General features: G+C 34.9%; 2 protein-coding genes and 1 pseudogene across 3 annotated transcripts in view; 2 read left to right on the top strand and 1 right to left on the bottom strand.

Annotated features, from left to right (window-relative positions):
- Myo10A (unconventional myosin 10A) overlaps positions 1 to 15,538 on the top strand; it is a 184,391-nt gene that overhangs the window by 41,015 nt on the left and 127,838 nt on the right. For both annotated transcript variants that reach the window (XM_074179939.1, XM_074179940.1), the window contains exon 2: positions 11,291 to 11,461. In XM_074179939.1, coding sequence (XP_074036040.1) covers positions 11,336 to 11,461 — 126 coding nt within the window. In that variant the 5' untranslated portion in view covers positions 11,291 to 11,335. The remainder of the gene's footprint in view (positions 1 to 11,290; positions 11,462 to 15,538) is intronic.
- On the bottom strand, positions 804 to 1,602 carry LOC111516291 (large ribosomal subunit protein uL1-like; annotated as a pseudogene).
- Positions 1,484 to 4,925, top strand: LOC141484699 (uncharacterized). Its single transcript, XM_074179938.1, has one exon. It carries the CDS (start codon positions 2,327 to 2,329, stop codon positions 4,178 to 4,180), a length of 1,854 nt encoding a protein of 617 aa, XP_074036039.1. The 5' UTR covers positions 1,484 to 2,326; the 3' UTR covers positions 4,181 to 4,925.

The following is a 15,538-nucleotide window of genomic DNA, read 5'->3' as shown; positions in this document are numbered from 1 at the left end:
AGGTTAATCCGCAAAGCAATTGAAATTGAAACAACGTCCCAACTGCTTCAACAAACGAGATGATTCACAAAGATCACCTCTTTCATGGAGATCATTACTATCACGCTATACATTTCATAACACATGCACGTGTGCTTTTGCAAGTCACATTCCAGTTCCCACTCCAACCTCACCATAGCTCCCACTACCGATCCGCTCCTCCACTCGTCCAGGTACATAAAGCGTCAAGTCACAAAATTCTTGCAGATCCTGTCAGTTAGGGAAGCTATAGATTATGCTGTAGACGACACCTCTCGATATAAAAGGCCCCGACAGTCTGTCGGATGAGACCCTCATATCCTGTGTTAATGGATGACCGTGAAGGGCGGTATTGATGTCTGAGGACTTTCATACCGCCAATCCTAAATTCAAATATATCCCATTTGTCCTTCTAACAAACGAACGCCTTAAGGGTCAGGAATCCAGGCTCCAACCTGTTCAAACTCAAAACGTCAATCAATATTCTTGCAAATTGTTACTACTTGAATAGAAGGGAGATGAAGACCTCTGTGTGGTGATAGCTTCTTGAAAATGGTTTCAAAGTCGAAGCCGAAACGTCGAACTATTGAAAACACAAAACGCGGTTCAACCCGGATTTTAAATTATCATATGTCACTAGTCTCTGTTAGGGCATCATCAAAGCTCCGACGCTTGGGAGTAGACAGCTGGACTTCAGCCGTTGATCGACGGCTGTTGATAACTATTTCAGTTGATAACTATTTCATTCGTTATTCCTCCTCTTCTCGGACGATATCCGTCTGACCGGAAGCCGAAAACACGACATGACAAATATGGTCTTGCTCTTATTGTCGAGAAGAACTATATCAGGCTTTCTAGCTTTTAACAAAAAAATATGTATTCTTATACATAAGTAAATATGTATGATTGAACATAAAAACCCCAATCCTGCCTAGTGCAGCCTCTGGGGAGGTCCCATCAAAGACTTGACGTGCAACGACCTAACGTTCTGCCAATGTTTCATCAATAGCGACACCAAAAAGTTGACCGAATGATGGATGTTTTGTACCAGTTCATCGAAATTCATGTCAACATCCCCAACAGCAACAGAAAAGCAAAATACCTTTCTGATCTGGAACTTGATGGTGACCTTGACTTCGTCAATCTTCTGTGTCATCGACTCTTGATGCGAGAGAAGACCAGGGAACTTGCCGGCTTTGTTTAGACCGGGCCCCAATAGCCTAGGGATCTGTTTGATGAGAGCACCAGAAGCAAGGAAAGCATCATACTTATTTGTCAGTTTCTTGATAAGTTTTTTTGTTTTTGTGCAGTTTCTTCAAGGCTTGCACGTCCATGAAGGTCACTTCGTTTGCCTTAGCTTCATCACTATGCTGCTGATATGCAAGGACACATACTTGCATTTTTGGACGAGGTATGTGCTTCAATTTGACGGTTCCACTGGAACGGTTGTCCTTCTGGAAATCGTAGTTTTTGAAACCGATTTGGATTTCTACAGTCCAAAAAGTTTCTCTTCATGGTTTTGGAGATTTCCAATACATTAATCACGTATTAGTAAAGTGTATCACGAGACACCTTGGACGGCATGTTTGCTCGTAGGAATTGGCCACTAACCCTAACCACTGTTTTTCTCCTCGAAAAACTGAATGAAAAGAAAAGTCAGGAAACAGACAGCTACGAATGATTTCAATAAATTTTGCACTCCTCTTTCCCCACAACGTATTCATTATCCCCCGAAGCGCCGGGCAACACCGGTCTCTCGTCAATACTGTAACAGTGCCGTAAGTGGCAATGAAGCGCTCTTAGGGCCGCGTTATGTCGGCGACAAGCTGACAGCAAGTGCATTAGGGTCTTAGACCCTTCGTGGCAGAACCTAAAGATATCGGGAACCTCTACACCCATCACGACATTGCGTATCATTATTATCATAATTATTATTATAATTACCATCATTATTATAACCTTTAGGGTGGTACATTTATTGCCTCCTTAGGTGTGTACGATTCCGTCAACAATCTATGAGATCTTACCTCCCATATAATCTTAACAATGACATATCGCTATATCGACACGCACTGTCCTAATTCTGCATGCGTTTGGAACACTTATTCACTCTTATCACAATTATTACTGTACCCATATATAAATTATACTTCAAACATGCAAATACGAAATGAATATCACTTAATATCGACACAATAGCCAATTGAAAAGTTGAATATCATGATTTCGAACAATTAACTCGTAATCAGATAACTAGTGAAAGACATGCAACTTCATTTTGTATGTAACGTCTCCTTTTCGCATTAAAATGTATCTCCGTACTACTATTGTGCTAATATATTTTTTTGTGTTGTGCCATTCAAAACTGAAGCCTATGAATCAAGAGCATATCAAAGAAGGAATATCTCTGTCACAGTGTATTGCAACAGCCAGCGAGGGCTTTTTTGAGTCAAAGTCGGAATCGATTACCTACCATCTACCACCGTTTAGAAATAATGAGCGAGATGATATTAAATTGGACTTTCTCATCCTGCAAGAGTTGTATCATCTCGGAACCAAGGACATTTTTGTGAAAAATTTTGACTCTGAGAGTTTTCGATCGTATCAGAAGCAGAAACCGGTGAGATTTTGTATCTTTGAATTCAGAGACGAGAGAGAAATTCAGAAGAAAGTGTCTAAACTCAAAGAAACTACGCCCCTCAACTCCCATTTGAAATTTCTCCTGGTATCCATGACGGTCTTTAGTCAACCTTTCCAAATAGCGCAGAACGTTTCGAGATATCTTTGGCATGAGAATATAATGGAGTCTATGATAATCATTCCGAAACCAAGAAACCGAACACACTTTTTAATTTATGTCTATGATCCCTATGGAGGTGAAAGCTGCAGTTATGACTCTAAAAACTTCATCCATCCGTTTGATGTTTGCTCTTTTGGAGAAGTTCAATCGAACATATCCTGGATCCAGAAGAAATCGTTGAAGAGTTTCCAAAACTGTACTTTAAGGGTGAGGTATCAAAACCACCCCCCTTTCGTTTTCGTGAAACAAAACCGTTATACAGGAGTTGAGGTTCAAATTTTGAATACTATTGCCGACCGTATGAAACTGAATTTCTCCTACCGAACTAGCACAAGAGATAGGTCGAACGAAGTCACTAATCCAAACAATAAAACTAGTGTGAATGTCTTCGAATCTCTGATGAAAAAAGATTTTGATATTGCCATAGGAGGATACCCGAAAATATGCCACATATCTATGTTTTTCGACTACAGCCACTCGTATATGTATGATAACTTGAACTGGTGTGTACCAGCTCTTCCGCGTATTAATGGTTTGGAGAATTTGATAGAGTTGATAAGTTTTCACATCTTGGTGGGGATTTTATTTCTTTACATAACAGTTACCGTTATTATTTGGTATCTAAGTATGATGTCCGACGAAGAATTACCCAAGTACAAAAATTTAATGCAAGTTTTCATGAACCTTTTTCGAATTTTGGCCGGGTCCACTGTTCCTAGACTGCCTCAAACTTACAGAGTTAGATATTTCATTTTTCTTTTCCTAATCTTCTGTTTCTATTTCAATTTCACATACACCAGTTTGCTGATGAGAAATCTCACGAGACCTATTTTCAGACAAAAATATGAATCTTTGAAAGACATCTATAATGACAACTTGGAGACTTATTTCTTTCCTGGACAAGAAATATATTTCGAAAAAGAAACAGATGGCGTACCTTTGAGTACAATCAAAGCACGATGGAAAATTTGCGAAAATATCACATTATGTTTGGCCAACATATCCGTTAAAAAGGATTCCTCAATTTGTATTTCGAAAATACACAGAATTTACATCAAGAATCACCAAAACCTACCGGGAATATATTGTTTCAAGGATAAAGTTACTCATCCTGTAGGTCTGATTTTGAGAAAGGGTTTACCAATACTTGATATGGTTGATGATACTTTACTGAAATTATTATCTGGAGGGATCTTTGCAAAGTGGAAAAGGGATCTACTGGCAAGTGGTAAATATAGGACACTTGAAATAGAAAGCCCTAGAATAAAACTGAAGCATTTATCGCCAGTTTTATTTCTACACTGTATAACACTGACTGCGGCATCTTTCGTTTTCATCATGGAGCTGATGTTTCATAATTGAACTTCAAGAAAAACTGTGTTTATTAGCTACTACAGACAAGGTTTTCATCGTTTATTAAATCCTTTAGAAGACAAAATCTTGGATTTTCTATCACAGTTTTGATTTTTCAATCTATAGATTTGAACTACATTTTAGTCACGTTTCACTACGTCGAATGCTCCTTTTTTAAGATGATCCACATCACACTGATTTTATCTGAATGAAAAAAACAAAATAAAGGTATTGATTATTGAAGAGAGATAATGTAATGTTGGCATTGCAATTTTCAAACGAACTTCGACACAAATATTTTCGAAACGGTATGAAGGGAAAAATTCTAAAAAATCATGTGAACATTCGTACTGTTTCCGCAACAATCTTTATAACTATCCATGATAATAATCAAATACTTTTCACAAACAATTTTCATTTCTAGACACGTTTCGATAACACCGTTAACATTTCTACCGAGGGATTAGCGAAGTTTCTACAAAAACCTTATTTTTTTTATTTGTTGCATAATATATATGATAATAATAAAAATCAATACAGTCACTAGTCAACTGAATGTAGTGCATAAATGCTGATATTGATATAAAGTTCTTCTGATATTTTACATTCTGACTATTATGTTTTTACTTACCTGCTTTGCAGTTTGTACACGTTTATCCTTGTTGAATTCAGTTTATAAGCATTTTGAAGTAAATCAATATCGACCGTCTGCATGATTATTTCAACTTTTGAGAATTTTTATAATAACCCATGATTTTAGAGCTACATATTGTTGTCTAAGTTTGTTAGTATAAAATGCATGTCTTTATGACACTTTCTATTGATTGGTGTGTTCTATATATTTATAATAAATAGTTTGTCATTTCACTCTATCTTATTTTCTACAATTTGGATGACAACACTAAATATAGGCATATATGAATTAATGCAGTTACGTTACTTTACATCCTTTTCTTTTCCTTCATCAGGCATGTACGCTGTCTGTTCAAAAAGTAAGGTGTCTGTTCAAAAAATATTTATTTATTCATCAATTTCTCTTTTGTTTCTTTCAGAGTAGTCCCCTTCAAATAAAATATACTTGTGCCAGTGTTTTTCCAATCCTCGAAGCAATTCTGATATGCACTTTTTGGTATGTCCTTTAGTTCTCTCACCTATTCAGTTTCATCTGCTCAATCGTCGCAAAACGCCATCCATTCATGGGTCTCCTCAATATTGGGAATAGGAAGAAATCGCAAGGGACCAAACCTGGTGAATACGGTGGCTGAGGCATGATTTCGGTGTTGTTAGTGGCTGAAAATTCACGAACAAACAGTGACAAGTGAGCAAGTGCATTATCGTTATGTAAAATTCATGAATTGTTTTTTCATAATACCGTCTTTTTCTTCGTATTGCTTCTCGCAAGCGGGGCACACAAGCTAGTACTCCTTATTGACCATGTAGCAAAACTTCTGATGCACTACGGTGATCGAAGAAAAAGTGAACTTTATTGAATTTGGCGTGCTTTTTTGTTGTTGGCTGTCCTGGGCATTTCCATTGGGACGATTGTCCCAATGGAAATTGTAAACATTTCTCTGACTCAGAGTACAATCACCGTATGCCACTGTAAACATTTCGAATGTTTTTGAGCACTCCATTACATTTTTTACACAAATTTGATGCAAATTCTTCGATCTATTTTTCGTCGATAGCAGAAAATCGCCGAACACGCAAACCACTTCTAACTTTTATGCCTCTCACCAACAAACTAAACAGCTAACTGCCTGTGAGCATATGTTTGAGACGAATTTACCAACATGAAAAAATCAAAAAACCGCTAATCGGATGTACGTAGCCCGCAAAATTTGAACATTCACCTCATTTTTTTAACAGTCCACGTATTACGAGACAAAATTATTTGAATCAGGGAGTCTGAATTATTCAACATTTTGTTCTAACATAGTTATGTATTGATGTGTATAGTCGAAATAACCGATATAGTAATCTTAGAGGTGTCGGCCAAAAAAAACAATACAAAGGATTTATGCCGCAACGAATTAGTCCACGTGGACTGAAGAATTGGTGGTTTGTATGGGATAATTTTTACTAACCAAGTTTTATGATTGGCTGAAGAGTCATAAAATTAAATTTGAAGTCATGTTACGGTGACCACCAGAATGTAGCGATGAGTACCGCGTTGTGTCGTCAATGTTCAGTTCAGGAACTGATCGCGATTTGAGTGTTGAAATTCGATATTGGTGAAGTTATAATTACTTGAAATTTTTGTTATTTGTTTGAAATGTGGCGTCTTTGGACAAGTACTAATAATAATAACGAGTGTGATAACAACACACACTTTTTCCTGTGTAGTGATTCCAATAGCGCTGGTGAACAATGCGAAAAAGAGATACCAGTGAATAAGATTCGGATGCATTTGAATATTGAAACATACTCTCTGTGTATGAGATTCCTACAATTGAAATCATAAGGAAGAAATTGAATACTTCCGGCCATAACGTGAGCTGCTGTGACAAAACTCTTCAGAATTGGATAAAGAAACTAGGATTTAGATTTAAAATTATAAACAAACGTCAAGCAGTTATGGAAAGCAGAAGAATACTGGAATTACGTAACAAATACTTAGAACAAATAACTAAATATAGACAAGAACATCGGCAAATTTTCTATTTGGACGAAACTTGGTATGACACTCACGACACAGTTACGAAAGGGTGGACTGATGGTTCGAGAATGTGTACGCCTAACATGCCTGCAAACAAAGGGTCGCGACTAATCATTGTGCATTGCGGAGAAAGTAACGGATGGGTTCCGAATTATTTGAAATTATGTGGAAAAAAACTTGAGAACTGCAATGTTGACTATCATAAGAACATGAAAGCTAATATTTTTGAGGAATGGTGTAATAGTTCTTGACAACGCTTCCTATCATTCGTGACAGCTCATCAAAGTACCGAATAAAAATTCGAGGAAATATGAAATACAAAATTTTTAATGGATAACAATTTGTATTTTGAAGATAACTATACCAAAAACCAATTAATTGAAGTTTTACAGACAAAAATATTTGAAAAAGTGTATGCTGAAAAGTATGGTCACACCATATCGAGACTTCCCCCCTATTTTTGTGTTTTCAATCCCATCGAGTTGATTTGGAGAAAATTTAAACAAAGCATTAGGTGTAAAAATAATTTTCCAAAATTTGATAAGAAGGTGATAGAGCTAGTTAAAGAAGAAGTATCTAATATTACCGAAGAAGACTGGCAGAAAAGGATTAAAAAAGTAATTTTAGTTGAAAAAGACTATATGGAGATTGGACACTTCCATATCAATGGTGAAAATGAATTCATTATTGATTTTAATGACGACAGTGATAGTGAAACGGAGAATATGGAAAAGAAATCATCAGAAGCTTTCGAAGAAAGTTAGGGAAGTGTTTCACACCTATTCAAGTGCGAGTAAGTAGTGTATACAAAAAAATCGTATACATGTTAACTTTTACGTCAATTTATATCTTCAATATATTGTTTTTCACTCATTTTTACTGTCCAGAAATCATTTGAGATAACTACCATTATCAATGATAACAATTTTAAATTACGGTCCTGTCCTTAATTCTGTGGTAAATTGTTTCTATTTCTCCAAAATATAATTCAGACAACTCACTAAATTCGACAGGTAGGTACACAATGAAAATTCGTAGTTTTTCGTTTTGGGAATTTTTGTATTGCCTTCTTTCAAGGCTTATTTCTTCCTAATCCATTATAATTCGTAATATTTTTATAATTCCTAATCGTGAAAGTAACGAAAATATCAGTTTTTGGTCAAAATTCGATTGTTTTATAATTTTTGTATAATTTGATATGATCAAATACATCTCAATTCATTTACCATCTTAAACGCATTGGCTTTGCATGATTTCCATGGAAGAAAAAATAAATACGTTGTTGACATCTGTTGAGAACTGTCAGACGTTTATGAACATATCAAAGATGTATTCAAATGATGAAAGGAGTGATATGCTATTCAGTTAACCAAATCAAATAGAAATCCTCTATTGGCAAGGAATATGTATGTTGAGCTATACTCGAATCGTATTCCGAACATCCAAATGTTTAGACGATTAGAAAGAAATTTGAGGGGCTATGGTGCATTTGGCAGAAATAAATCAAGAAGTTGTGAAGTGTGAGGAATCGAACAAATGTTATGGGTAAGCAAATATTACCACATTAAAATTTACACAGTGAAAACATCTTTTTTTTATTTAGAATTGGCCAGTTACAAAAATTATGTAAATCAAAATTGTTCTTTACCAGAAATTGACCACGAAATAGGGATTTCTGTAAAATCCACCAAAATATTTTTAAAAAGAACAAATATAAATGCTACAGGATGCAAGGTTCATTACCTCAACGAAAGGGATTATGGAAGGAGTGTACGATTTGCGAAGTAGTAAAGACGTAGAAATAGTGAAGTTGGAAATATTTGTGAAAAAATAATATGGACAGACGAATCAAAATTCACCAGAAATAGGTGGAATAATACAAATCAATATTTACATGGGGAAACCAATTTCCAAGAAAGGTTCGGAATAAATGTTTGGTTGGGAATTATGGGAACAAACATCTTTGGCCCTTTCTTTTACGATGATCATTTGAATAGTGAAATGTGTTTTCATTTCCTATTCAATGAATTCGATGGCTACTTAGATGAATTGCCACTGAATATCCGCCATGAAATACAATATTTTCAACAGGATGGTACTCCTTCTCATATTACAGCAATAGTAAGGAAACATTTAGATGCAATTTTCCCAAAAAGATGTATTAGAAACAATGGACCAATTAACTGGCCAGCTTGATCTTCAGATATTACTTCCTCAGATTTTTTTGTCTGGGGATACATAAAATATAAAGTTTTTTCAACACCAAGTACAGATATCAACCATCTCAAACAAAAAATAAGAGATGCATGTATTAGTATTACACTTATTATGGTAGAAAATTACCACAGAAATTGTATGGATCGACAACGTATGTGCATTCAACAAAGAGGTCGTCAATTCGAACAATTAATGTAGATTGCCATGTAGCTTTGATTTTCCGTATTGGTTTCATTTTTCCCAAAAGTTCATGATGAAATAAATTGTTCTTCTGTTTGATTGTTGTCACTGATGATGGTGGTTATTTCAAATGAAACGCTATGAAAATATCAAATGTGATATATCCCTGGGTTGTTAATTTATCGCTTTATCAATATCTATCAAAAACAGTTGTTGGGTGCTATGTTGACACGAAACCTTTTATCGGATATTTATTATTACATCGTCATAATACATTTCGAATACAATAACATTTTCCTTTTCCATTTTTTGATATTCTCCAAAAATAACAATTCCATTCGAAAAAAAAAAAAATAAAAACAGCATTTTTAGTTTTCCCCTTATAACTCGAGAAGGGCGAGAGTTCTCGTAAATTTTCTTCGACCATTGTATTGTTCCCAATGACAGTTACCTTTTTTCTCATACAATTGTCTTTGCATCTGTTATGGTTAAGAATATAGCAATGTTACCACATGATAAAAGAAACGGCTTTTATATTTATGCACGATGATAAAAAATGTTTTACTCCAGATAGTATATCACTTCATATAACATATGAAAAATGTTGGTTAAATGCTGTTCATTACGACGTTGACACAAAATGATTTACAGGGAAATTCTATGATAAGACGAATAAACAGCAAATGTTATTAATAAAGTTGAAACACATTCAACGTTGGATATCAGCGAAAATTATTTTGAAAGTTTTTCAATGATGTTTCATAATAAATTAAGGTATCATTTGAAATTTTGAAGTGGGAGGAGATGAGGTAGAGAGGTAGGTGAATTAATATTTTTCACTATATTTAAAAAAAAGTTATTGAAATCTTTGGGAATATTTTTTTTGTTATTAAAATATCTTTGGAGGATTCCTGGATGATTTGGCCTCATTGGTGAGACTCATCTGATGTGATTATCCATTGAGAGGCGCCGAAAAATTGTATAAGAGGAGTTTTTTTGTAAATGTTCAGAAATATCTACCTTTTAGCATCATCGGGAGATGACTAAACTTCTGACTTTTCTGATTGATTTGGCCGTTACTTGATGAAGATTCATAGCGATTTCAAAAACTACACCTCACGATTTGATTTCCACAAACTTCATTTGAAAAAATATGATCACAACATGTTTCGCTAGCACAGTAGCTTTCTCAAGTGTTTGAGAGAAAAATCATCTGTGAATTCTAATTTGTCAAACAAGATTTTTATAAAAGTCTTTTACAAAAAATACAAAACAATTGCATTCGTATTTCTTATGGTGTGAGAAAATTCAACCATATTTGCCCCAAGTCCGAGGAGTCAGGTTGGTTACCGATTGCTAAAACCTGGCAGCTCCACCTACTCGTCAATAATACACATAAATTCCTCATTCACAAAAAGCCAAATTATATTTATCAAAGATATAAAACTTTTAAATCTCAGAATGATTCGAGGACACGAAGCTGTCACACTTTCATTATTCCAAAACCCTCTATAGCCTACTTTTCTCGTAGTTTTATTTACAACTCGATCAAACAATATAATGCTCTGCCCAGTGAATTTATACATTTCTCCATATATAATTTCAAGAAAAAGTTGAAAACATATCTGAAGTCTTCTGGATAGATAAATTCATGTTTTGTGTTGCTCATATAGTTTTCCCTTTGTGTCACTTTTGTGTATGTTTTGCTATACATATTTTACCTAATTTAGGTTAAATAGATTTTAATATTTGCTCTGAAATTTATAGCCTTTGTTATTTTTTGTTTTGCAAAGATTCATGAACTACCCGCTTATTAATGTATATTTGATAATTATTTTTATATTTCTATATAATACAATGCTATCATCCCCTAGGTTAAGTTGTAAAACTGCCTCGGCTGAACTTCCTCCTTTCATTGATTTTTGTATCTATCTCTTCTTCATAAACAATGTATATCAATGAATAAAGCTCATTTATTATTATTAATATTATTTGGCTTGTGCGCCGAGAAAGTCACTAGTTGTTTATTTTACTTAATTCTCATATATTTTCTTTCGTTTCAGATGCAAAATGTGCCAGTGTTAGTGTAAGTGTGAGTTTTATGCAAAATGGATTGGAACACAGGGGATCTGATATGGTTCGATCCAGGAATCGGACACTGGCTTCCAGGAGAAGTACTCGAGTGCCACAGAAGTGCCAATGTCTTAACAGTACAAGCGGTTATCAATGGAAAGGTATGTTACTAAATATATGAGAACACAATTTCATGAAAAATTTTCGGAAACTACGAAACATTTAAACTTATGGGGAGAAAAGGTTTTGGTATTCTACTTCCAACTTGATATAAAAAAATTGGAAATCTTCTAAAGAAAGAAAGAAAGCGACCAATTTCAAAAAAGTAACTTAATACGTAAATCGTGCAAAGAAGTAACTTTAAGACACTTACTAATTTTCCAAACAATTACTTTTATATGAACACAGAATTATACAAAAAACACATTCCTCTATTCAGTTTGTATTCCAAACATTTGTTATGGAATTGAATCAGCTTTCACATATAATAAATGAAAGAGGTAAAATTTCACTTACATGAAACACTCTCATTCAGTACCAAATCTAGGAAACATTATAAGAGAAAAACCATTATTCATTCATAAAATTATGTGAGGTAATGAGTTCAATCTACTCATGTCATCGATGACAGTACGTAATGACATTCATAGGCTTATTTGATTAGGTCCCAGCCAAAGGAATCTTGTTTCAAATGAAAGGGGTATATTTTTAGTAAATTTTGATTTTTGGGAAAGAATGGTTTTGACTTTCTACTTCTTCATCGTGTTTCGAGAGGTCTTCCTCTTCCTGTCTAAAATTTACTTCTTTGCGTGATCTACACATGTGTAGTTATTTTTTTGGAATTTATTGCTTCCTGTTTTCCTTTGAAAAATGTTCACATTATTTTGCATCAAATGATGAGGTAAAAAGCCAAATAAATTGACCTTTCTTATAAATATAGTCCTTTCAATTTATTTGAATTTATCTTGAGTACAAAAACTTTATGCACTGTTTTGGAATTTCAGTTTTTTCTTGTGAATAACCTGCTTCTAATTTATTTCTGGATTTATTATTATATTACTATTTCAATTAGAACCATATCGAATGCAAAAAAACCGTTCATGTATATTGATTCAAGGTTCGGGACATCGAAAAAAGTCGGTAGACCACTTTTGAGGGGATTTTGATCTTTCAATAATTTGAAACTATATAGCATTACCAGAAAAAAATTGTTCAAGAACATAAATATCACCAATATGTTTGAGGTAACTCTTTTTGAGTTTGATGAAATTGGTCATGAAAGTTTACGATAAAAACATGATTGTTAGAACCAAATGTTATATGGAACCCATACATATCAGTTATTACAGTTAATTGTTATCAAACTCCACTTAAATTTCACGTTTTTACCAAATTGTCATTGCTGAAATAAAAATTGAATTTGGAAATTTCACAGTATTGAATTTTCAAAACAGTCAATCTGATCATATTTTTTGAGGTCAAAAAACCAAATGAACTGTGGAAATACAGACAATGAAATATTTCAGTCGAGATGTTTGAACTGCAATCCATTTGTGCCTTGATAAGTTATATTATGAAAGTGTCGAACTCTCTAAAACGAGATAAAATAAATCTTCTTGATGGGCTTGAACTCACCATATTTTCAACAATCTCATTAGGATTTCACAAACCGAGTGCACCAGTTTCATAGTGTTTTCCTCTCAGAATAAAAATCGGCTGGTGATGTTTTGCAAATATCAAATATGATAAATCATCCTTGTTTCATTGTCATTGGCCTACCCCGTATATATGAAACTACTTATAAGCTATATTCGAAGGGGGACACCCGCGAATGGTCGCTTTTTGGAATACTTGAAATTAGGAACCTTTTATAGCATGATATTCATAAAGAAAATTCAAATCAGCGAGGCTTTTGAAGAAATTAATCGTACAATAATTTACTTGTATATCACTACACTACACACATATATTCACATAATTACTATGGCACTAACGTTAGTATTGTTTTTGATGGATATAATAATAATCGAACTAAATAATAGTTCATAGCTATTTACTCATGCATTATTTATTTGAGGAAGACATGCCTTCAAAGAAAAACTTTCAAAAATCAATTACAACGTGCTTCATTTTGATTTTGCCAACCCCATTCTTCGGGAGGTACTAGAGCATTGTTTTTCATTTATTCAACTTGCAAGTAAACACTTCTATGTTGTTATTTTGGTGCATCCTCTGTTGGATAAAACGAACTGAGTTGTATGGTGTTTTCAGAGATATAGAAAATGGCAATTTAATCCTGAATAAAAGATAGCAGGTACCAGACAATCCCGTTTTCTGCTTTGATAAGTTTGTTGGGGGTTAAAATGGACACCAATACGTTTTGCCACAATCATGTCGCTGGAATTGCAGAGGCTACTTCTCAAAAGCTTGGAACACTGTTCCGAACCAGAAAACTGTACAAACCTCAGCAACTTTTGATGCTTTATGCTTGGAGTATCGTTTTCATGTATGGGGCTCTGCCCCGAAAAATACTCAGAAGTTGCTGGATTCCATCCAGAAAAGAGCCATACACCTGATTGGAGACGCGAACATCACGTGCAACCTTGATAGCCTAGAACATCGAAGAAACGTTGGACATTTGTCTCTTTTCTATAGATACTTTCACTGGAGGTGTTCAAGTGATTTGTCATATTTGATTCTACCACGGTATATATCAGAAATACGCGACGGACTGAGGCTGCTCATCGTTTCGAGGTTCAACTCAGAACACCTTCACTGTTTGAGAACTCTTTCATCTGGAGAATTGCGTTTATGTGGAATAAACTTCCTGAGAACGTTTTTCCAAATGGATTTAATCTCCAGCGATTCAAATCCAATGTGAATCGCTACTTTCGTACAGGCACCGCTGTGAGAGCGCCTTGAGGATTTGCCTGTAGCGCTTGTGTTTTGTCCTTAAAAAAATATGAACACTGATTTATACAAAAAACAATTTTCTCTACTCAGTTTGTTTTCCAAACATTCGTTATGGAATTGAATCACATTCACAGGTGAATACATTGTGTAGAAATCATGTGAATGATATCTGATTCAATTCCATAACGGATATTTGGAATACAAACCGAGTAGAGAAAAGTAATTTTGTATAATTCAGTGTTTATATAAGAGTACGATAGGTTACCTTTTATGTTTCAGGGTTTTGCAACCCTAGTGTTGCAATCTGACAACTGACAGTTCTATCGTAAAGTTGAACGTTTTTGAGCTATACGTAGCCAAAACGTATTGACATACACACGCTATTTGTCACAAAAATGGAATTAAATTGTGAACATTTTCGTGCGATTATTTTTTACAACTTTCGAGGTGGATTAACTCAGCAACAGTGCATGGATGAACTTAATTCAATTTTTAGGCTCCATCAAGGACCAGTGTTTATCGATGGTATGGTGAATTCAATCGTAGTCGTAGTTCACTCCAAGACGAATTTCGTGAAGGTCGTCCAAAATCAGTTGTTGTTCCGAAAACCATTGATGCTGTGCGCGAATTGATATTGCAAGATCGTCATGTGACCTATCGTGAGATTGAGAAAACCTTGGGCATTAATGGGACTAGCATACATTCAATATTGCAAAAACATTTGACTGTCAAAAAAATTTGTTCATGTTGAATCCCACACAATTTGTCAATCGTTCCAAAAATAATATCGCAGTGCTTCGAAACACGTCTAAGACATCGTGACAGGTGATGAATCGTGGATTTACGCGTATGAGCCCGAAAGTAAACAGCAGTCGACTGTATGGGTGTTTCAATATGAGATAAATCCAACAAAAGTTGTTCGCGCACGAAGCACTTCCAAGCAAATGGTCGCCTGTTTAATCGGAAAAACTGGACATGTCGCAACCGTACCACTAGAACAACGCAGAACAGTCAATTCCGAGTGGTACACAACCATTTGTTTGCCAGTTGTCTTCCAAGAAATCAGGAAAACCAACCGCCGCGCCGAAGACGGATCACTCTCCACCATGACAATGCGAGCTCTCACACATCGTCTCAATCAACTGCATTTTTGAGCATCCAAAACATTGATTTGATGAGTCATCCGGCGTATAGTCCTGACTTGGCACCGAATGACTTCTTTTTATTCCCGCACGTAAAAAACAAACTGAGAGGTCAACGTTTTTCGACACCTGAAGAAGCGGTTGCTGCATTCAGAATGCATGTTTTGGAGATACCTCAATCAG

This window comes from Leptinotarsa decemlineata, unplaced genomic scaffold (assembly GCF_025532065.1).
Source record: "Leptinotarsa decemlineata unplaced genomic scaffold, Ldec_3_MD MMD2_tig00026282_RagTag_RagTag, whole genome shotgun sequence".
NCBI lineage: Eukaryota > Metazoa > Arthropoda > Insecta > Coleoptera > Chrysomelidae > Leptinotarsa > Leptinotarsa decemlineata.
Note: the sequence above shows the minus strand (reverse complement) of the source record. Positions and strands in the feature narration are given on the sequence as shown.

Bases quoted from the DNA above. Each gene is read 5' to 3' on its own strand.
- LOC141484699 (XM_074179938.1), top strand. From the start codon at position 2,327: ATGTATCTCCGTACTACTATTGTGCTAATATATTTTTTTGTGTTGTGC.